The sequence below is a fragment of the Perna viridis genome, chromosome 3 (assembly GCF_037379345.1).
Source record: "Perna viridis isolate PV_CMFRI_1.1 ecotype Kerala chromosome 3, ASM3737934v1, whole genome shotgun sequence".
Lineage (NCBI taxonomy): Eukaryota > Metazoa > Mollusca > Bivalvia > Mytilida > Mytilidae > Perna > Perna viridis.
This window is the reverse complement of record NC_142447.1, coordinates 26468043-26493648: the sequence shown is the minus strand read 5'-3', so window position 1 is coordinate 26493648 and position 25606 is coordinate 26468043. Positions and strand designations below refer to the sequence as shown.

Here is a 25606-nt window from a genome sequence, read left to right as displayed (position 1 = left end):
GAAAACAGACACACATAACAAAGAACATAAAATAACACGTACAAAGAAACAAAAGCAAATGATCAAATCGGACCACCAAAAAACTGGGAGCATGGACCAGGTTCGTTCTGCGGTAAGGTAAGCGTCCTCTACTTTTTACCCACTGAGTTGCTCATAAAAGGTTAAGTCCTGGGTAGACGAAAGAGGAAAGGAAAACTAAGACACGGTGAATAAATCGGTTCTCGTGATACACCGTTACGATCCACGAGTTCTTGGTGATGGCCATAAAATCTCTGTAGTGAAGACTGCAATCTCGTAGCAGAAACCTTAACACGGTACAAAAAAATCCGTAGTTACAAGCTCTGACATAATGTATGAGTTGTGACATGAAAACTCCATATGCAAGTGCTGAAGGGATGTTGCCACAGATGAAAGGAAAGTTAACAATACGAAATGAGAAGTCATCGTGTTTGTCGTATAGGAAGTCATCCTTGAACTACACTTAAAAGATCGATAGTAAGGGAAAACTCATGACAAAACTAGTGTCTGTAGTGTCCTTTATCTCGAGTTTTTTTAGGAAGATGCGAAGTATAAAATCCCCGAAACTAGGATTGTTTAGAGATAATACGTCATCTATATAGCGGAAACTGACCCAAATGATCTGGATAAAACGCAACCATTTAAAAAAGCTTATTCACTAATGGTCGGAAACTTCAAGTTTAAGGTTTCATATACATAACTTATTTTGGTACCAGATGAAAGGAAAGTTGACAATACGGAATGAGAAGTCATCGCGTTTGTCGTATATAAAGTCAGCCTTGACCTAAACACAAAAAGATCGATAGTAAAGGAAAACAAGTGACAAAACTAGTGCCTGTAGTGTACTTTATGGTAGTGTACTTTATCTCAAGTTATTTGAGGAAGATGCGGTGTATAAAATCCCGGAAACTAGGTTTGTTCATAGATACGGGTATAATACGTCATCTATATAGCGGAAACTGACTCAAAGGATTTGGCTTAAACACAACCATTAAAGTTCAAGCTTATACACTAATGGTCGGAAACTTCAATTTAAGGGTTTCATAAAAATAATTGATTTTGGTATTAGAGATAATTCTTCATTTTTTTTGAGGTTGTGAAGTTCATTTTTATCTTTTAGATTTCTGGTTTCACATTTAGGACGGTCTTGGACTTTCAACTTGAAATTACTATAAGATAGCGTTGAATATGATATTTTTTTACATCCTAGTGAGTTCGTTGATATTTTCACCCACTCATCATGAACTTTTTAAAACTGGTTTAACAGTCAGAGGTGTCATTTCTAAGAGTAAGACGACAATAGAGAAGGAAGACGGAAGAACTATTAGTAGATAGGTAAATGACTAGATTTCATGTTTATATAAACGCAATATGTCATTTCTTTTTAAAATATGTATAAATGCAATCATATCTAAAATTAACAAGAGGCTCCCAGGAGCCTGAATCGCTCACCTAGTTAAATTTTGTCTTTCAATGGCAATAAATTTAACAAGAAGTTTACTAATAATTTTGACCCAAGAAGACTTTGGTAGGACTTATCATAAGGATCAATACATGGCTTAACAGACTAAAATGAAAATTTGACCACAGATTGATCTCATCATGCTGAACACTTTTCCCCTAAGTCAGAATTTGGCTTAACCTAACGGTTTTGGAGATATATAATCGAAAATCTACAGTCTGACCCCTATGTTCTATTTTTAGTAATGGCGGCCATGTTTTTCGACGGATCAAACATCTAAACACAACTTTTGTGCAAGATACCTCAAGGAACTTCTGTACAAAATTTCATATAATTCTTCTCAGTAGTTTCAGAGGAGAAGATTTTTGAAAAATTGTTAACGGACGACGACGACGACGAACGACGGACGCCAAGTGATGGCAATAGCTCACATGGCCTTCGGCCAGGTGAGCTAATAAGGAAGTAAAACTGAAAAATTGTTAAATGTTTCAATAATTCAAGAATCGCAGAATAAAATATAGGTCAATAAAAGATCATTTGACACTTTGATAACAAATACAGAGACGAGGCAGTTTCGAAGGTGTCACCATTACATTTCAGACTTTGATCATGCTGTAGGCATGCGTGATTGCAAGTTTGTTTTATTTCTGTATTTCTGCATGGAATTAAGCACTTTCTTTAACACAATCAACCTGTCATATCAATACCTAAATAAAAATGAAGAGGGTTGCAGGGTCAGAGGAAGTTCGGACTAAGACTGTCCTTCTTCATATACACCATGGGCTAATCACCGTGACAGTTTGATATGCAACAAGCCAGTAATCAGCGTTAGCTACTGTATTTGTCATGTGATTACAACCGCTTTGCAGACACAATGTCCCCCAAATCCTTCAGTAAGACCAGGCCAAATGAACGTTTGAATTTCACCAGAGTTCGGATTTGAAGTATGGAAGCGAGTGTGAATATCAGATGTAAATTTCCTAGAATCATACTGAATTATATAAGGTGGATTTTGCACAGTTAATCCCCATGCAACACGAACACAAGCACTGATGTATTTTTTTAGTCCATGACAGTCTTTGAGACAGGGATAGTCATATAACGTGGCGTAGATCTGCCTGCACACATCCTGAAATTTAATTAGAGATTACAACATTACATTCTACATCACAACACGGCCATCATGACATACTTAAGATATTAAATATGTACCGGTATTATGGGAAACTAAATTTAAAAGTAAATGTTTGTTGATATTGTTAAGTGATTGCCGGTAGCACCACTAATCAATTCAAATGACAATCGTTATTGCATCCAATTTCATTGGATAACTGGTACATTTGTTCCGCTTTGTTTTAAGCAAGAGTGCTTGCAAAGGCTATTTATCAGATTTCACATATTTGTTCGATAGTTACGTTAGAATAAGTAGATGACTGCATTGTTCGGTCGTCAAACTGGATTTGACGATCGCAAAATGATTCAACGGATATTGGCGACCGTAAAATCAAGATTAGCCCCTTCAAACTTCAAAAACGATACTGTTCTCTCCTATTTATAATTACTGCATTTTGAAGATTACGCAACCTTGTTTGAGACTCTAAATCAGTTTTTGTTATTGTGTATTTCATGTGAGAAAAAAAAACTATTTTCATGTTATGTACGAATGCCTAAATGTTGCCACAAAAATTCTTCACAATTTAGAATAGTCTGATTCAAAAGTACCTGTGTTACAATTGTAAGGTCATAACGATGTGCTGTCTGTTGAAGATATAGGTTAAGTTGAATCTCCATCTTTTCCGCGACGTCATCACTGACATTTTTACTAGCGTCTGGATGTGGTAGATTCAGTGTGTGACGCAGCTTCCCTTTGACTTCGTGAAGCATTTGTTGTGTATCTCGGAACGAAAGCTAAAATAAAAAAGAAATTTTAAGTCAACTGGAAGTAGCTGACCTGTGAGCATGCTAACCTAAACAAGAATATCACCACTACGAGTCGACTAAAACAAGTTAATCTCTGCCTTTGTAGAGATCTAACTATGATGCGTCAATAACATCAACATTGCAAAGGTATCAAAATCAAGAAAAAAATCCATTAATGAGTCAATAAGGACGAAGCGCAAACGATATTTACGGATTTTTTCTTTCATGCATATCTAAATACGATGCTCAACCATAAAATGTCATCAAAATTCGATTCATGAGCGGTACGGTGATCCATATCTCACGTTTTAGGTTTATGACAATAATTATCTTCCTTTCACCTGAATATGATGTTTAACCTTCATATAACATTCAATGTTGATCGATTAAGACAAGGTCCCTTATGACGGGTTATCTCCCTTTGCAAATCATCTTCTTTCAAGTATCTTTAACAGCCCAACAAAATTTAATCAGAATCCATTGAGTGGCATAGTTGGAGCTTCGCTTACGAGATGTGAACAGACAGACAGATATGATTCCTTTATCCCCCAAAAAAACTTCCTTTACAAGGCATAGAAAGTGAAAGCTATCGGTAAATTAATTTGATAAAATAGTAAGATTGTCAAAAGGTTCCTGCGATGTTGATTTGATTACGAAATATACCATTTTGGATATCGACGTGACGACCAGACCTCAATACAGAAAAAAGCTATTTCGTGTCACCGGAGAAATACCACAGTCCTGATGTATATTACTAAAGCACTGCTCCGTCTGACACTAAAGCTCCGTTCAACACTTCTTTGTCACGTTCAACACTTTTTGGTCACTACTATAAAAAATGCATGTATGCAAGTCAGCAGCGGATAAGGACTTTTATTATTCTAGTCCCCGATATATATTGTTGACAAAGGGACGGGTCCAGCATTTCAGGCTATGTGGTGTAACCTGCTTCATGCCTTTTTCTAAAATTAAGGAGCCTCAGGGCATATACTCCGGGTCCACTTCTAATGAATCCACGACAGAAGTCGAGTAGGCCTTGGCTAGCAGAGGTTCTACTATACAGTTAGGGATTTATTTTCAGCTTGAAGTTTCGAATTCTGACCATATATGTAAAAGATGGGGGAAATTTTGTGATAAATCATAAATTGGATACGAAAGTAAGTTACATAGATAGATATATTACCAGGCAAGGCATTTCTGCATAAATTTAAAAATATAAACGAAACTAAAGTTTTCTTATTCAGATCCAGACAGCCTTGGTACATGCTGTCTGATTTGCATTTTTTTCAGTCTTTTGCTGAAGTACATTTTTACACGAAATTTTCACCTGTAAGTAGCGCGGACCCCCTTTTTTCCCCTTTTTTCAAAACTGCTCAATGCACTGTTTATTTTGGAACATGTGCTTTTGCCCCTGATATTTTGGGTTAGGTAGATTTTTGCAGCTACTTTTGGGTCACCTGACCATGAATTTCATGATTTTATGAGGAAATATCAATGTTATGTTGCTATGCCAACTGCCAAAATGACGGGTCTTGCGACCTTATGTTTTAGCTTGATAAAATCTGCAATTTGTTTGGATCATTTTGATATATACATATAGGGATGTTTATAAACATGTAACTTGTGAAAGATTGGTCAATATTGTATTGTTTTTATGTTTTGCTACCCCTGTACAGCCATATTCCATACTAATAACTGGATATTACTACCAGAGCTTATAATGTAGTTAATAGAGGCGTGGTAATATATTAAGTCTACGGAGGAGAGTAACAATGGCATCCTCTTGGATACGTCTACGTACCACTACAACAGAAAACAGGATTTTCTCCTTCAGTAACGACAACTCTCCTAATTCATCAATTTTGTCGAGTGCATCAATTGCCTCCATTCTGGAATCGCTGTACAGATTACCATATTGTCGAACCAGTTCCGTCGGTCTGTTCTCTCCAAGATTCAAATCCTCAAAATGCTGATTATTTATAGTGAATTGAGTGTGAACTTGATCAGCAAGTCTATAAAATAACTCTTAATGAGTCAATGTGTATGAATTTTAGCGTGTTTGAAGTCATTAAAGGGTATAGATTTCTAATTATGCGTCATAGCCTTGTTACTGTAAATAATTTGAATAGTTTTGATGCAACGTGTTATTATTAAAGTTGACGATCTCAATTTTTATGACAATATGTAACGTTTATATGAGCAGTATTGGTCTGCAATAACATTAACTATATGCAAACTGAAATTTCAGTGTAGTGGTAACTGAGATTTTTTTCACCATATTCTTTCACTGTTCTTACAATCTCATAAGATTAACGCTTTTTTTTGTAAAAATAATTCAAAGAACCAAACCTCCAACCAAAAATTACAATAAAGGAACACTCCAAAATATTTTTTCTGAACATCTGATAAGGGAAACAGTTAATATCGTAAAGAGTTTCTCTATTAAAAACCTACTTAAAACATCAATAAATTGACCATCCTATTTAGTAGGATAGGATTAGCCTGTGGTAACAAACAATACCTGTCTGTAAGTTCTTGTTCGCGTTCTTGTAACCTTTTAACCTCCAGTCGGCTTTCCTCCAGTTCAGTTTTCAACTTTTCGATTTCTTTCTCCAGGTTTTCAAGTTTACCGTCTTTTTCAGAATGTCCATTTATGCCGTTCAACAAGAACGTATTGTGACCATTTACATAGGAAAAACTATGGCGGATGTTCGGTTTGGAAACTCCATTCTTGGTCCCGTTAGGCTCGGAGTTGAAGGGGAATGGGCCAGATATTATAGACGGTCGTAGTCCTGTGAAGCAGAATATGAAACAAAAGGTAAAAATTAAGTTTATCATAAAATATGCTTATATCATGGATGTACTAATGTACTGATATCATTTTCGTGTATAGCTATTGTAAAAGATATTGTCATTGGTGGAAAGATAGTTTCAGCCATCTAGTATTTATCTTTACTAGACTAGATCATTTTGAACTACCTACCAAGATACAAATCCCTATCGTTTTATACAAGTTACGACCAGTTAAAAGGAACAATCGTTAATCTTTTATAAAAAAAATTAACAGAAAAAGGCTAAAAATCATTAAATGTTGCGATCTGACATGTAATGAAGACCTAAAATTTGAAATTAATCTTACCAAATTGCGTAATTCTAATATTGAATATATCAAGTCATTTGTTTTTTTCCTCTCATACATATGTAATTTATTTATACATTCCTTTATTTGTGGTGGGTTAAAATAGTACAAAAAACCCTGCAAAGACGCTCAACAAAGAAGACATCAAAGACACTACGTGTGTAAGAAATATGTTAATGTTATATAATTGTCCATTGGTATGAACATAGAAAGCCTTTATATATGTATGTAGATAATAGCATCGTATGTATGTGCAGTTATTGTAATTAAAATAAGAAACATTAACCCAAATAACAAATTCTACTTGTGTGATATTTTTCTAATTTAACAAAGAATAAGGTTTATTTTTGAATAATCTAACCCGTTTCACCGAGAATTTATATATATATATATGTTAAGTTTAAAATCTAAAATTGCTACATGTTGTGAGCAATGGTCACTAATGTAATTAATAGACAAGCGATCTATACTAGTTAAATGAAAGTATAATATTGGAAAGTAGAGTAAAAAATCGTTTCATGACAGTAATCTGTTGTAGATTTTCTACTGTTATCAGTCTCAACGCATAACTCTTATATATGAAAGCATGCATAAAAATTGTCAATCTGAAGAATTCAAACGAAGCTTTATTTCTGAAATTAAACAGGACCCCAAAAGCATATTGATCTTCCGTATGTACCCCAAGTCTGACTAGCTTACATGTAGCATGGGTATACATGTACTAGTATACATAACAGCAGCACGAATCAATTCCTTGCACTTTCCTCAAATGGGATTTCAGAGTCCCTAAATGGTAGCTACCAATGAATATGAGGTCGAATGGTTAAACGAATAACTTGGGTGAGTCTGACTGCTGGAAAATCTCCTCGCCGTGGCATACAGACTGGGTTCAGTTCAAAATAAGGGGTACTATATCACTTTTAGGTCAACATACATCAGGCATGTGCGTTTACATACATTCGTTAACATGATATATGATGTGCTGAATAAGAACACTACATGTACATGTGATCGTGAATGTTTCGGTTTCATGGTGTGATACAATGTAATGTCAAATCAAATTAACAACTATTAGGTGCAAACTTGTATACAAAGTTACCACCACAGCGATGAATTGAATTGTATAATTAAAGAACAATTTGTTAATAAAATTAGGATTATTTAAATTTCTACATCATCGTGCTTCAACTCTGACTGACCTTTTTTGTCTGTACGCAGAAACCCTCGTCCAGTACTGCCCCCTAATTTGTACATGATTAAAGATTATTATTGAAATGAGATTCATACTCACGTTTCTCTATTATTTCCTAACTGTCCCAAGTCATGACATTAAAAGGTGAACTAGAAGTTATTGCTTGAACTTAGTATACTGACGAAAATGTCGTAGTTGGAAGGGTACAAGGAGAAATATTTACTGTTACATGTAACTGAGGAGATAAAGCTATACTAAATTGAATAATCTGAAATGTTCCGTATGATATTGATAGCTCAGTTTGAATAAAAGTTATATCCAGTGTCAATAAAGTGGGTCACAAAATGTCACAATAACTCAAATTCATGTCTTCGAATTTTTTTAAAGAAAAAATAGTGCATTTTTCAGGACTTTGGAAATATTTAGATAGGTGTTGGTATAATATTGATTACAAAAAGGTCAGGGTTTGGGGATCCACCATGGTATCTTGTAGTTATGGTACCAGTCAACACGTACAATTATGCTTGATTGTGAAATGCACTTCATTTATTAGTACGTCATCTGTCGAGAAATAAACGTGATATTTAACGAAATTTTACAGATCTTAAAAAAAGAAATTCTACAATAAAACATCAACGACAAATTAAAGCAAAAGCAGGCATTTCCTCAAAGGAACGTAACTTTAAAAAAAATTCCTGCCATGTATACAGTAATTATCCTTTATGCCAACCAAATTTCATACTATGCTGTTTGGGGTCGCGCCGAAGAACTGACAGACAGAAAAAAAAAACAACTTTACATGCATTATTTTTGTATAATTTACTATATAATATACATTATGGTTTAATATAAAATCACATTGGCCTTGCGAAGAAATAATCGTTTCTTCTAGTCAATATCATTCGTAAATAATTTGTAATTGAAAGTGTTTTGGCGTTTCTTATTATGACTCAACAATACCACAGTCATGTCATATAAAAGCTATTTGTTCAATATGCTTACTGATATTTAATAAAATTTGTTAACTTGTACCGAATCAACTGTTTTGTGCGATTTCCATGTGTTAATCCAGCTATGCAAACAAATTTAATTAAATATGAAATAAAAAGCCCTTCGCAAATTTTGACAATAAATATTGTAAATAATTATTAAATTCCATACGTAAGTGGTGTGAAATATCACAACAACTTATTTAAAGGTATTTTCCTTTTTCACCACGGAGAAGTAATTTTTTGTCAAATTATATACTTATTTGCAGGAGACATTGAATCTGAAATTCACAGATGGCTATGTATACTAACTTAGCCCGACCAAATATATATGGACACATTCTTACATTTAGCCTGCATTGTTTTTTTAATGAGACACCCGTATAGTCATTTCCATTAAGATTAATTTTATCTCGTATCGCATTGACACATGAAAAACACGAAACGTCCACAACAACAAAGTTGTAATCTGCCAGTAAAGTTGACAAGTACGTGGTAAAATGATCGAATTTTGAAATTTTGTATACATGATGCAACTTGACCTAAAGTACGAATAACAATGAAATGACTTCTCTTTCATCACTTAAACAAAAAAAAAAAAAAAAAAAAAAACAACAGCTTTCTGAAACTACAATCGACTTTCTTCGAGTAAATAAAAAAGGTAACGCCTTTCTCATATCATACCGTTTGATCAATTTTGTGCCTCTTTCTATGATAGTAGAACCACTTAGAATGGTTTGCTGCGCATCGCACCATTGTAATGCTTTTTTGATACATAATGAGGGCAATGTTTGTCAGAAACTGGAACTTCGTTTCATGGCGATGGAGACCAAAGCAAGTGTGAGATTCAGCTATGAGGCAAAATGTAGAAGATACAGCGAATACACAGGAAGACAGTCAGTTTTGTTGGAAGTGGGTATCAAAAACATTACAAAAACATAAATCAGACTTTTTCATAGAGAATCTTTTTCAAAAGTAAGACCCTGAATCATAACAGTACATTATTTTATATCTCCAGGTAATTTATTTTCCGAAAGCCACTTTAACTTCGTTTGAATTTAAAAAGTATTATTACTTTAACAGTAAATGGTATAAAAGTACAAAGCAAATTTTACATATCAATGTGCTTTTATAATTTCAATTATATACAGCTTAAACTACATGAAAGTGAATTTTAATGTATATCTCAATACTTTTTTAAAATCTTAATGATATATGTCAATAACAAAAACAGGTGAAATATCGTAATGCATATTTTATAACCTATTAGAATATATTTATTTAACTTGGTTTTCAATATTTGTCATGAGAATTATAACAAATATTTCCAAAGATGACGGACTTGTTTAAATCAGTTTTGAGATAGACTGTTTGTTAGATTATAACGGGAATTGTTAAAACAGATAATTTATGTCTGTAATTTTACCCAAATGTTTGTTATTGCAGTCAGTAGTTTGAGGTTTAAAAATAGTCGCTGAACATTACGTATAGAAGAATAAAAAGGCATTCATTTTGATTTTTTTTAATTATTTACTAAGTTTTAAGACTTTCTGTGGCATGTGTTTCCATTGTGAGATCAATATTTAAAACGTATGATCAACTGACAAAATCCTTAAAGTAATCCAGATATAAATGTTGGAAGAAACACCAGAATGTATGTTTAGAAAAAAAAAAAACAAAAAACAAAAAACAAAAACAAAAACAAAAAATACCCAAAAAAAACAGAAAAATAACGTTTGTTGGTTTGTACAAAGGTTTTCGAAAAACTCTATTATTCAAGCTGACCCCTTTATCAGATCAAACTAATAGTTCCGCAAATACTTAATGGAAGAATTGCGAATCTGAAAGTTGAAGTGTTCTAATATGTGTAAAAAAAACAACTGTAATTCACCAAATCATTCTTAGGTGACGCCATTTTTATCTATTTTTCTATTGTAACATATATAGTTGTACGTTACTGGAATTTTCATTAGATCTCATGTATATTTCCCCATGGGCGATTACATAAGATGTACCACTGTCAGTACAAGAATTTCAATACATGTATTCATAAACAAAAAGGTGTTCTGTTACGTAACTTTTTGAATGACCCAAATTAAAGCATAACTCGTAAATTATCCTTTTTTAATGCTCGGTCGCGTCATCGATTAACTGACTTCTTACATAAAAAAACTACCGTTATACACAAATCTTTTGAATTTTCAATGGACCGAAAATTATCCCCTCGTGTCTTCTAATCTTAAAATATAAGTAGGCATTTAATTGATAGTTAGACATTTTAACACCTGTTATGAAAAAAATCTTTGCTCGGACAAATTGACATTCTTTGTTGTACGGTAGATAATATGACTGTCTTATGCCCCATGATCACCTATCTGTTCTCTCATCGATGCTCTTTTATTGAGGGATTTAATATTTGTCCAAATCAAGTTGATTTGCATATACTTATATGACATTTCATATTTTACAACGCCAGTATTCAACCCTGTACGGACATGAAAATGAATACCGCTTGAAATTGTAAAATAACGAGATCAATTTCCCTTTTTTCAAATCTTCAGTGTGTGCAAAAAACCGACTTCTTTTTTTTCAAATCTTATGTGTGCGTAAAAACGTGAAAACCGAATTATTAAATTGCCATGGACTTAAAACAATATGTACTCACCATTCGTTCTTAATGTAAATAGTCCATTATAATTAGAGATTGTTTTCATTCTATCCATGTGCGTAACTGGTGACACGATATCTTCATCGCTGGATGGAGCCTCGTCTTCAGTTTGCGCCTCTTCCTCTTCAGCAACCTCTTTAAGCAGACGAATCATTATTGCATACCCTTGTGAGAAATGTTGCAGCGTCGTTGACATGTACGTGTCTTCTGGTAAATTTTCACAGTTTTTCCGTATTTCGTTTTCATGAAACATTGCTATTTTATCATATTCAATTCTTTTCTCTAAAATGTGAATAAGTTTTCGCAAATATTGATTTGTTATTGCAGGTTCGATTATATTGTAAACAGTTCGGTTTTTGATCAGCCGACTTTCGACTTCTTCTCGGCTAAGCTGCATCAGTCTTTGGTGACTGACGCGAGTAGGTGCCTTTCCAAAAGTCAATGAATTAGACATGGGGTTTTTCACAGAAAGACTAAGTTCGTCTAATTTTTGCAAGGCAGTTTTATACTGCATTGCCACTTTGTCAATTTCAAGTTTTAGTGAGTCATGTAAATTCATAAGTGTTCCACAAGAACTATCAACCAGCCCGTGTTGACCTAAATGCTTAAGACATTTATCTAGTGCTCTTCTTTTATGTCGTAGCTGATGCCGCAAGCCTGGTTCTTCGACTGTTACAACACGCAAAATATTTCTACACGAGGGGTAATACACATTACTATTTTTACCACCGGATTTCTCTAAAATTGCAAAACACGTTACCATCCTTTTGATCAACAAATCTATTTTCAAATGTTCTTTCGGGAAATCTTCGAACGACTTGTCATGCAGCTTCACATATAACGCCTCTAGAATGGACAAACTGTGTGGCATAGAATCGTAAAGAACTTCCAGGGGTACCTCAGCTAAAATATTTCCAAGGGTCACCGAATTCATTCTTCGAATCAATGTTGCACATTCGTCGTACTTTTTGGTTTCGAATAAAAGTGCGATTTTCCTTAAAGCAAAATTTGGTGTGATATCTGTCGATTCCATAGACACTGACTCCTCCGGGAAAGATTGTGCCCATCGCACATTTCGCCATATTTTCTGAACCCTCTGCCGAGGCGTCTTTTCTGGGCGAATCCGTTCTGCCATTCTTCCGGAGCCAGAACCAGAATTATCTGTCTTCAACTGATAAAAAGACATCCTTATTATACATGAAATATTGACACCTAACCTGATCGTATGATTATTCAACTCGGTTAGAAATTTAAAAGCAAATAAAATAAAATTCTTAAAACAATTTCCCTGTAGAACACCACAAAGCTCGTAAACCTTTTAAATAATTTTGTGCTTAATGTTTTCGATGGACAATAATGGTTCAATCAGTTCCAAAACTGTATAGGTAAAACAATCTCTTTAGTTCCACCATACAAAACTTAAATATAATTTATCTCCATTCATTCTACCGTATAAACTCTTTAGAATAGAAGATGCAACACTAGATTTCTTTGTTCAACAACATTGAATGGTTAAAGCCCATGAATCAATAAAGAATTTAACGATCAATTATACATTACGCAAAGCAAAAAATTAATAGTTTGTACGATTCCAGTCGACACATGTAAACGGTATTGTTTCAGGTATGTGAAAAGAAATTCGATGAATATAAGGACACGGATGTAATATTTGTGTATTGAATACAACAAGAAATAGCTTTAAAGTGTGGACAACTTTCGCCATTTTAATCAATCCTTTATTAATTCAAATATTTCTGGGCTTTTGGGTTGATTAATATGACTAGACTTAGCTTGCACAAACAAAATAGATATTTATGCATGGTATTATTTGAGTTCCTTTATGTTTTAAAACATTGTATTTTATTTCATCGTTGTAAATAAAAAGGTTATACTCTAATTCTCAGACTATACTGTTGAGCTTGGGTTCCAATCTTTAGTGTTGAGATATATTTTATATCCAACTAATTGCGTTGTATGTTGTATTTTATATTTTAAATGTAAAAGCCTTCAATATGTTTGCCAGGTAGTGTCGAATTCAATAAATTTGGGGAAACAGAAGTAAAAAGATAGTTTGAATACCTCGCCTGATTATCAAATATATTGTATTTAATATACAAAAAAATACAAAAGCTTCTGAACAGACGGTTCAGGTATACCCCGAGACATCAAAACCCCAGTCCATTGCCAAAACAGACGGTTCAGGTATACCCCGAGACATCAAAACCTCAGTCCATTGCCAAAACAGACGGCTCAGGTATACCTGAGACATCAAAACCTCAGTCCATTGCCAAAACAGACGGTTCAGGTATACCTGAGACATCAAAACCTCAGTCCATTGCGAAAACAGACGGTTCAGGTATACCCCGAGACATCAAAACAGACGGTTCGGGTATACCCGAGACATCAAAACCTCAGTCCATTGCCAATACGTGAAAATAATAAACGGAAACAATTTCTACAACCAAATGAAACACACGTACAAATAGAAACTGAAGTCTAGGAATACAATACAAAAAAAAAAAAAAACCAAACAAACAAAAAACAAAACAACAACAACAAAAAACAACAACCCCCCCAAAAAAAACAAAAAAAAAAAAAAAAAAAAAAAAAAAAAAAACAAAATCCCCCCCCCCCCAAAAAAAAAAAAAAAAAAAAACTAAAACAAAAACAAAAAGCAAAAAAACCAAAAAAAAACAACAACAAACAAACAAACTAAAAATAAAGCATTTAAAATTTTACTTCCCACGCACCGTCATAAACTGCTGTAGTTTAAGTCAATACTATAAATGGTTCACTTCTTATATGAGGGAACGGGAATAGTGGAGTTTTCTGCACGAGAATGAAAAAAAAAAAAAACAACATTATTTTGATATTTTTCTGAGAATATGATACGTGCAGCTCTTAATTATATTTAAGTTAGATCTGACGCATTTCGATAATATTTTTCACTTTTTATTTTGGTTTCTCAACTGTCGACTTTTCCACACGACTACTTAGAGTGTAAGTAAGACTTTCTCTAGTTTCAGGGGATTATTTGTTTTAAAAATTCCCCCACAAAGTTGCTAAAAGCCACCGACGGTGTTATATACTTCTACAGCGGAAAAAAAGTAATTATGGAGTTCTGAAAAAGAATCATAGAAAATTTGTTAAAGCATGGATTAAAACCCGTTAAAAGGTGCATTTAGCAAACATTACTGTTACGTTTTTGAGACAGACATATAAGCGCAAATTAGTAAAAAGCTGATAGTTAGTAAAGTTACGTCTTAAAGGGATATGGGTGAAGAATAATACTATACAACATTAATGTAGTAATACGAATATTGGACATTTTTTTCAGTTTTAAATCTTCATTCGTTGTCGCTACAATCAGTGTGCCATTTCATTTTTTAAATTGAACAAATAGAGCCTACGCAGTTTCTGCAAAAAAAGTTGTCAAGGGAACGAAGATTCCAGCGGAAATCAAAAGAATGTAATCCAAGGACAAATACAAGACATGGAAAAAGACAAATGCAACAAAGAACATAAAATATTATATACAAAGGAACTAAAGTAAATGAGAAATTCGGATTCCACCAAAAAAACTGGGTGCATGGACCAAGAGCACCGGTAGGGTAAGCGTTCTCTGCTTTTCTAAAAACACCCGTCGAGTTGCTTATAAAAAGTCAAGTCCAGGGTAAACGAAAGAGGAAAGGAAAACTATGACACATTGAACAAATCAGTTTTCAGGGTGCAGATGGATACACCGTAACGACCCACGAGTTCATGATGACAACCATATAACTTCTGTAGTAATGACTTCAATCTTACAACAACATAACCCTGTTCCAGAAGCCTAATTGTAAGTAGTCTAGCGCGATACAAAAAGTCCGCGTAGCTACGGCAAGCTGTGGCATAACGTATGAAAACTCCATACGCATGTGCTGAAGGGATGTTGCCACAGGTAAAAGGAAAATTGAAAATACGGAATGAAAGGTCATCGTGCTTCTCGTAAAGTTTGGTCAATAGTTTTCCTTTACCATCGATCTCAAAGTGTAGGTCAATATATGACTTCACAGTGTCTGTAGTATCCTTTATCTCAAGTTCTTTTAGGTAGATGCGATGTATAAAATCCCCTAAACTAGGATTATTTAAGGATAATACGTCATCTATATAGCGAAAACTGAGGTTAAAGGATATAGCTAAACGATTTTCCTTCTTTTGGATCTGATCAGCTATAAAGTAAGCCTCATAAGAGTGAAGGAATAGGTCAGCAAGTAGAGGGGCACAAATTGTTCCCATTGGAATGTCGACCGTTTGTTGGAAGCGTCCACCACATTGAACAAATATCTTGTCGATAAAAAATTCCAGCATTTTGAAAACTTCTTCTGTTTATTTGGAAGATAATATGGATTATTTCTCTTTCACAAAGTATGAGGAATCCCTACCAAGAACTACATATTTGTAACTAGGTCTACCGTCTTTTTGGAGTAACAACGATGTTTAATGTTTTTGAGTCGGACTTTTAACTGAATATGGGGAGTAGAAATATAAAGTGTTGAAAAATCATAGGTTTTAATGCTATTGTACTCTGATAATAATCTTGAAATGAGACTTTCCAGAAGATCTTTCGAATTTTTCATGATCTACATTGAATTAATTCCACTATAGGAGTTACAAGTGTCATAGTAGGACTTGAGACCCTCCTTGACAGCTGTCAGTATAGAAATTAAAAGTTTTGAAAGAGATTTGGTGGTACATTTTGGAGATCCAGCTATGTAGCGCTGTTTGTATTGATTCTTGTGGAGTTTGGGAATTCAGTACATAGACGGTAGATCACAATCATCGTCTTTGGTGGAGAGACCAAAAGAGAATATTACAGATTTAAGGTTTTCCACTATCTCTTTTTTTTTAGGAAATCCTGGCCAAATCCTTTTTTGGTAATGCTAGTCGTTAAATATAATGGAAAATGCTCTTTTTTGCTCGATCGGATCTCGATTCATATTTAGAAAAAAAGACATCATTCAGGTAAGTCATATACACGTACATTTATTAAATACATATACTATATTTCATTCTGTTATAACTGTTTAATAAGAATGAATATAAATTTAGGCTTATGTCCAGCAAAATGATACAACCGGCTTTCTATCCGAGGGTTTTCAATTCTGCTGCTCATCAAGCATATGACATTTTGCAGAAATAATTCGTTTTCAAGCACACCAGAGCATTTAAAATATTGTAAAAGCAGTTGTCACGTAGAAAGTGAAACGCTATTATTTTGAAACACTCCGACAACACACACATACGTATAAATTTTTGGGGTAATCAAACAGACTTTGTTTTGTATACTCTCATACTCTTGTGTGGAGAAATAAGAGGAATCTCTTCGGGCAATGTTAATTCCACTAGAAAAATAATATGAACTAATAAACATAGCTTATTGTATCAGTGAGTACTTTTCGCTGTCAATGTTCTCTTTCAGGAGGATCTTCAAAGCTTTTTTATCAAGTTTACCGTTTGGTAAATTCGGAAAATCCTCAAAATTAACGACAAAACGTGGCAAATACAGGGACTCGATCATACCACCTTCGTTGTTCACGTTGCATTTTTCGCGTATGTGCATTCTAATTTCATTTAGAAGACGTCCCGATTTGAGTAGACTGATAACGGCCGCACATGGCACGATGTACCCGGTTTCAATCTCTTTTAATGGGAGAACTACTGCATCCTTTATACTCTCTTTGGTTTTGATAATATTTTCAATGACTGAAGGGTGTAGTTTTTTCCCAGAAACAGCAAGAATTTCTTTCATTCGCCCCTCTACAACCAGAGACCCACCTTCAGTAACATATCCACCGTCTTCTGTATCAAACCATCCACATCTCACGAGAACATCTTTGTAAGGAAGTTCATGATTGAGGTACCCTGTAAACTTTTTGCTACTTCTGACATGTATCCGACCAGTTTCGCCAACCTGAGCAACAACCCCTCTTTCGTTCATAACTTTAATTTCATTTTCCGGTAGTGGTTTTGTAGTCAATGTATCTAGAGTATAGTTACATTTATCGGCTTCTGTATATAACCAACTACTGACCCCAGCCACTTCAGTGACTCCATAAGCAACCATCAGTTCATCGCAAAGGTTTCCGACACTCTTGAGTAAAGAAGAGGAGATAATCATTCCACAAGTCATTAAGCGTTTTAACTTAAATTGTCTCCCTTTCTGCTTTACAAGATAGTCTATGAGTGGTGGTATAAAGACTGCAATAGACACGCCCTCATCTTTTATGTGTTTAGAAGTCATATCTGAAATGTTTTTAATTGTAAAATCTTTTGAGGGGTTCTTCACTGTCACTCGAGTTCCACCACTTGCAAACACCCAAAGAGGGTATCCTGCACCCCAGTTGAATGGACGATCATTATAGTAAACACTTTGATTGCTACATCCACCGAAAAAATTCTCATAAAATTGCCAAGCCATTATAACTAAGCTGTGATGTGAATGTGGAATAGCTTTTGGTAAACCACTGGTTCCAGACGATAATAAGATAGCTGCTTGATCATCTGGATCAAGATTTGGGAGATCCATTTCATAAGCTGATGCAATCAAGTTGGTAATTGAAAATGAGAAAGTTAATTCATTTGATTTTGAAAATAACAGCACGCGTTCTAGTGAGGGAACTTCAGAAGACTCAACCCTACCGTCCTGAAAAACGTTCACAGCAACTCTTTTCATGATGTCTTTATTATCACCTGCTTGACCCTCATCAAAAATAACCATTTTGACATTTCCAATGCTATTTAACAATTGAATCACGTCAGTCCCATCTTTGTAATGAAACGGGAAATACAGGGCGCACCCACCTGCCATCATTATTCCAAAACTAGAAATAAGCCATTCTGGGCTGTTACGTCCACTTAGACCTATAATGTCTCCTTTCTTTACACCAAGATATGCAAGTCCTTTTGCAAGTTTCAGGGATTCTGAATACAGCTGCCCAAACGTAATTTCGCTTCTATTCCCATCTTGATGGTCAATAAATACAAAAGCAGTGCTATTTCGTTGTTCATTTGCTCTGAGTTTGAGCAAGTTGGTAAAGGAAGTGTAAGGTGCATGCAAGATAAAGTCAGATTTTAGATAGCTGACATCCATTCTTCTAACTGTTGCGATAATTCATAAGTGAACAGAAACTGTCATATATATGCCGACATAAACAATCCATTAACATTTATTCGTGACTTCTTATTAATGAAGGAAAATAAAGGTGTGGAGTGTGATATACTCTCTGCTCAGGAGTTTGACAGTAAATTGCGATCTAAAACGTGACGATTAAATAAATTCTGATACAAAAATACAATTTAAATAAATAGCAAAACTATTTAAAGCCCACCAAACTGGGCCGTCCGTACGAGACCCGACAGGGTAGTCAAGGACATTAAAAACCCCTTAGTAAGTTGAAATTCAAAAGCTGATTCCACATCAACTAAACACGTCGGGTCCATAAAATAAATTCCAGGACGAATAAAGGAGAGCCCTGAATTGTGCCTCAAATACACACACCCAGTATGGGGGCCGAATGGGACCCTTGTGGTTTTGTACTCAAAATTCATTTTTGTACAGACAAAAGTGAATTTGTTCAACAAAAATGAATTCAGATTAACAAAATTTATAACATAATACAAATTTTCAATTTTGAGTCACAAAAGTCAGTTTTGTATGCAAATTAGTTTACAGAATCCTTTGAATATACAAGTGAATTCTCTCATCAAGAATTTGTACGAAGGTTTCTCATTGGATATAGTAACCGCAGGTTTCCGATTAGTCCGAGCAACGCAGGAGGGTTAAGGCCGTTTTAAGTGAAATTAAAAAAAATATTTTAAGTTGCATTCTACATTAAAATTGTTTTGAAATGACTAAAATTGCTATTAAAGTACGTTTTCTATGAGATTTGTTTGATAAAACAGGTTTTAAATACGCGATTTTTCTACTTTGTACTTTCGATTTATTGGGATTTCTACTAGAGGAATCGCCCCGTGCAGGTCCGGGTGTTAAAAGAATAGGCATGCAGCAGCGCTAAGCTTGTCGTAAAAGGCGACTAAATAGTGCTCAGAACCCTAGCCAGGAGGTTAAATTGCCCGACCCTACCCACCTCTCCCTATTTCCAGTGGCAATCAAAGTTTGTCGACCCCATTGTCCTTGTGTCCCATCCCTTTTTCATTTCATCATCATTTCATGTTCATTTTATCATCAATTTCATGTTCATCGTCTGAATATAGCTGAAATATTGATGCTCGGACGTTAAACCCCAACAAACAAACAAACAAACCAGGTGAATCACGTGATCATTTCCGGACATCTTTCAACTCAACTATATAAAGCTTTTGCCAGACCTGTTAATCGCAACCAAATTTGTTAAAATTTGACAAGATAATTTGTATTAGTGTATTTGTCCCGAATTTGCATATCCAAAGGATTCTGTAAACTAATTTGCATACAAAATTGACTTTTGTGACATAGAATTGACTTTTGTGACACAGAATTTAATCTCGTCTGACAGAATTGAATTTTGTGACGCAGAATAGAATTTTGTGACACAGAATTGACTTTTGTGTCACAAAATTGAATTATGTCTCAAAAAATGAATTTCTTCATTACACAATTGAAGTGATCATAAAACAAATCTGTCAGGTTAACATAGTTTTGTACGACAAAAATGATTTTGATTACAAAGAGATCAAGTTCCATTCTGCGCTCTGTACCAAGTTTCTGGGTTAGAGCTAAATATAAAAACCTCAGACCCTTGATTTTCAAACAATACATGGAAATTATCTGTACAATAAAATGCATTATAAGAAAGTGTCAAATAATGAATTATGAGCATTGACATACTTGCCCATTATGCTTCAAAATGAGTTTAATATCTAAGCTTTGCTAACTTACATTTATTACACTAGCATTCTCTTCCGTGCTTTTAGTTCCCATCTCTACCATAAAATAATTACAATTCTTCAAAAGCTTTTTTAAACAGTCCTTTTGATAAGTGGTTCAACGTGTGGAAAACATCCTATCCGGTCATCAGATAAACCTAATATAAAAGGTATTAACGGTTTCTCTGCGATCCACGGGTGGTTGTAATTATCCATTTTACTAAAATAAGGTCGTGTTTACAAATTTGGGGATTATCTGATTTATGAAAAGTAACTGGTAGTTAACCTTTAAGTCACCAATTAGCATTCAAGGAACTATTTATATAGAAATCCTTCTCTTCTTTATATACCCCATCTATACAAATATTTTAAGAAGTTATTTATAACCATGTTATGGACAATTAACAGCTGCACTATGAGCGTCCCCATGATGGCGTAAACAGTGTGACATTTGAAAAAATCCTATAAAAATATGTAATTTTTTAAAGTCAATTAACAAAAAAAAATAAAATAAAATAAAATAAAATAAAAAAAAATGGGAACTTCACCAAAATGATTACAGACCTTCAAACTATTTCAATGAATAACTGCGTATAGTTTGAAATAAAATTCCAGAATATGGAATGACGTCGATTTTTTACCCTCTTCATTTTTTTTTAAAAAAGTCTAGTAACTCAGAAACAAAATCTGGAATTTTTTCCAACAATCATACCGACCGTTAGATCACCGTAACAAACAATTGTGTATTGTTTGAGGTTAATATTATACTCGGGTTACATTGCAACACGAGAAAATGGCCTAAAATATAAAGTATATCATAACTCTGAAACCCATTCTCTCCAAAATAATACAGACCATGAGACGACTATTACACACAATATTGTAAAGTTTGAAGATAACAGTTACTGCACAAGGTGCTCTCAAGTAACAGTGTAACTGTCCGAGTATATTGGGTTCGGTTTTTACAGACAACACCATTTCTCCTACTTCCGAATCGGTAAATTAAAAATGCACGCGACTTTTCATCAACATGCGGTGATTAAGCTTCATGCGAAAGCTTTCCCCGCAATCTTACATTTTCCAAGTTTTCTACAAATTTCATGGGAGAAACCGATTCTCCTTCAACAAATTTTTGATCGATTTAAACTATATTTCTCCTGTCTTATGGTAAAATTAAGATTTTAACATGATTGCTGAACAGATCCGATAGAGAAACAATCATATATTAACTAACCATGCACTCATTACTGAATGATAAATCTACAAGAACAGTTTCTTTTCTTAATGTGACCAGGAACACATTAAATTAGACCTGAGAAAAGGTTCAACACATCCTACTATAATAACCAGAAATAAATAGTCTTTGATAAAATAAAATGATCAATTTTAAGGTACAGAGTGCTTAATGATTAAATTTTCAAAGTGACAAAATCAATAATTGAAATATACGATTTTCACTTATTTCTACCATAAAAATAACCAAAGCACACAAAATTCAACCCCAGCGGCAAAAAGATAAAGTTGTAGAAAACGAAGTGTTAAGTATAAGATTTAAAGTTTGATTATTCAAATAGTAACAAAGGTTGTAAACAGGCAATTTTCTGGTGTAAATAAAACTTTCGTAACATCAATGAAAGGCTTTCACACGGGTATTCTTAAACATTGTTTGTGTCCGACGTATAATTTAATGGAACCGATTTAGTTCAGAATAAGTAAAATAACATATACATAAATATTTGTATGTGGCGAAGAATTTCAATTTTCGAACTAAGACATTTACTTCGTGTAGAATAAAATATGGATTACAAAAATGTAACGGTTTTCGGTGAAATGACCTTATTAACGTAATATATTACAAAATACCCCTCCCGTTCCCCACTACGCATGTGTATTCAGTATCATTGACAAAAGTAAACTATATACCTTGTATCTATAATTAGATGTTTGCTGAAGCCAAATTGCCATTGTCATATCAAGTTTGAAGTTTATTTTAGATAAACAGGACAGTAAAGAAACAAAGTGAATTTAAATTACATTGTTAAAACATCAGCACTAGTACAAGTACAGCTAGTTGTAAGAATCAGGTAATTTAACAAAAAAAACAAAAAAAAAAAAAAACTTCTTACGCTCATAATTTCAGTACTTAATATTCGCACATGATTTGCATACATATGTAGTTATAGGCCACGTAATGATGCAGATCCTCGCCGTGTTTACCGCCATATGTAGCGTCATAGTCCTAGCTTTATGCGAGATAAAAAAATGAACCTCTTAAGTATCGTACACGTGTTTTCTACGTGTGTTTCGTGCTTGTACGAGAACAGAATGTTTACATGAAATGATACTTTGAACATTACCCAGCTTCCGATTCAGGCACCGGAGCGCGTTACAAAACTATATATGTTATATACATTAGCACGCCCAGATATTTATGAATATTCATTGCCGGTTGCTTAATCTGGTTCCTAAACTGATTCCCTGGTCAATATCACAAGCGACACAAAGATCGCTACAAAGTACCTCTTTTAAAACATATCATACACATGTCTATGCGTGTTTTTTGTTTTTGTTTTTGCTTGTATTAGAGCGAGAAGTTTACATTAAACGATAAATGATCAGTTAATATTGAATTTATGTAATATTACCCGGTTTCCGATTCAAACACGCGTTTTTACAATTGACTGTATAAATGTCATATATATTATCAGATGATGATTAGGGGTCTTGACTACCCTTACGGATCTGGCACGACCGAGTCAGAGTATGTCCTACTAGCGGCTGGGCTGCTGTGTTGGCGCTCTGGCCTACTCCCAGACCCCACGTGGGTCCACGCGTTTCCCCACTCTAACTGTTTGGGAGTACGACAACGTGTAGAGTGTATAGTATCAGGGCCCGATATCTATATATATAGCCATTGCCAATTGTTTAATCTTGTTCCGGATGATTGAAAACATTCTGGTCATCACGGTTACGAAAGAGTACGCAATCATATGAAGAGAACCAAGATTTTACTAGAAGTCACCCGATTTTAGAGCATATCGCATTCGTACCATTCCGGATGTTGAAAGTGAGCCAAAATCAGTGACAGTGAATATTTGCCGATTAGCGACTTTGAAGACCTAAGTCTTTGAATTATATTTAACCCATGTTTGGCATAAAGTATTCTCATCTTTGCTTACTGACATGATATGTTACTCAGGGTGTATAACAATTAATAGTGTTCAATAACAGTTTATATATGACAACCAATAACATCAACCATAAAGACTTAAATCACACAACACTTAGGAACTAAATTTTACGATACTAAATACGGATATACATGAAATTTGCTCTAAAGTATAAGCTCTCCTAACTTTTGTTTCAAATAATTTGTTAGTTCAAAACTGAAGTATTTTATGGCGTCAAATTTCACCCTCTGCCTAATTTTTATTTGGCACTTCGCTTCATAGTTTCAATAAATAATTGAAGAACTTTTAGTACCTGAAATGATAAGCAGTACAACTCATGAAAACGTTTAACCATAGTTCTTGAAAAAAAAAACATCAAACTTTCAGATGACGGAGCAAGAACGGATTTTCCCCCCATTTTCATAATAACTCACTCTTTCAATTAATAAAAACGTTGAAAGTAATTGCTCTTCTTATCCTTGAGCTCATGCGACCTGACGTAGCATTTTTATTTCTCCTTACCATTGATCAATAGAACCAAAAGTAAACATTTAAAATACAATTAAGAACCATAATAATAAGAAATCTGTTGAATGCATCTGTTGTCAAGCTTCTTGAAAAGCCAGCATATACGCTTTTTGCTACGTGACAGATAAATAAGTCACTACAACATAATGATTGTAACTGACATTTATTTCAAGTAATTACTGGAATTTCGAAGGTGATTCTTGTGTGATTTTTAATCGAAAAGAAGGTAACCATTCGTTCAATTGTCTCGTTTTTTTTGTATTTAAAGGTTCCTCTATTCAGCGAAAGCAGCTTAAAATGCATATTGTCGTTCACCTTTTGTCGCTTACTTACACCCCAAGTTACATGGTCTGGTTATTTTTTTGTTGTCCTATTGTCAAAAATCATACTTATAACCAAAAAGTAAGAAAAGATCAATTATATCGCGTATTCAAAATTCCTTCTCAACATATTTATCTTGTTTTCTTTGTCACCGATATGAAATAAGGGGAAAAGTGAAAACATAGTTTAATAGCCTATATACATATTGACTTACTCGTAAGCCGATCATACGCTTAAACTCAATTTGTCTGGTAGCTAACAGGGCTCATTAACTTTTTAACTTTAAGAATAATCACTTTAAATGAAAGAAATAATTATTATGGTGTCAATTTAAATTATTTCAAATAAACAATCACGCAATACATTACACACAAATCCCTTGAACCGACCTATAAAACAGGACCAAAAGTCAATCTAGATTGATTATATTATAGGTCATGCACTGGGTCATATATTAAAATTTAATTATCCAAATAAAGTTACGTTACAATACTATTAGAACCTTTATTCAGTAATTAAATATTTGATTTTCGACTTGTATGTTCACTAAACCACGCATAACTAGAAATAATAATGGATCCGATGTCGAATATATTTTAGAACTTTAAAAAATTTTCTCAGTTCAAAAATAAAGCTACTCATCGCATGTACCTAGAAACTATTTGTCCACAGGTTTTTTTTTCTTACCTGAAACTTACTACAAAAATCCAAACAATAAAGAAAGATATTTTGCAACAATACGACCTGTTCGTCAAAGTTCTGAAATTTTCTCTTAAATGTCGCCCTTTAAACTAAAATAATATAAAGATAAATGAATTTAGTTCGCCAATGTAATGGACAAGGGATAAAAGAGTCAACAATTTACATCATCTATCTATTTTATCAAAGATTAAAAGAATTAATCTCATCTTACAATAACAAAAGCAAACACTTTTACCTCAGATACGGAAAAGCCAGGCATTGTACAAAATTCCTCTGTAGCTAGTTACGACGTTTCCATCCCCAGCTTCATATTTGATCGTTTTTGTGGTATCACGGATAAGACTAACAATTATCTCCCCTTACTTCAGTCACCCGTAGCCACTTTACGAACCAATAAGTGTTGTTTAATTTTATTTTATAGAAAACACTATAACAGATACATTTAAATCCACTTTATAACGAATTTATTATATTTAAAGTATACAAAGTGACAGCGTACATTGAGATAAATACAGTTATAAGAATGAAAGCTTTTATACGCAATTATATATGATGCTATAGTACAATAGATTTTAGATAATAGTATAAAC

General features: G+C 33.9%; 1 protein-coding gene across 3 annotated transcripts; it reads right to left on the bottom strand.

The window, feature by feature from the left end:
* Positions 1–1362: 1362 nt before the first annotated feature.
* On the bottom strand, positions 1363–25403 carry LOC148621641 (uncharacterized). 3 transcript variants are annotated; one of them, XM_088576219.1, is made up of 7 exons: positions 25252–25403; positions 11386–12559; positions 7739–7780; positions 5922–6192; positions 5202–5412; positions 3203–3388; positions 1363–2609 (listed from the first exon to the last, which is right to left on the bottom strand). In XM_088576219.1, exons 1-7 carry the CDS (start codon positions 25273–25275, stop codon positions 2325–2327), a joined length of 2193 nt encoding a protein of 730 aa, XP_088432345.1. In that variant the 5' UTR covers positions 25276–25403; the 3' UTR covers positions 1363–2324. The 3 variants fall into 3 exon arrangements, with proteins under 3 accessions (XP_088432345.1, XP_088432344.1, XP_088432346.1); XM_088576218.1 differs by lacking the exon at positions 25252–25403 and adding an exon at positions 20309–20458; XM_088576220.1 differs by lacking the exons at positions 7739–7780; positions 25252–25403 and adding an exon at positions 20309–20458.
* Between the last annotated feature and the right edge of the window lie 203 nt (positions 25404–25606).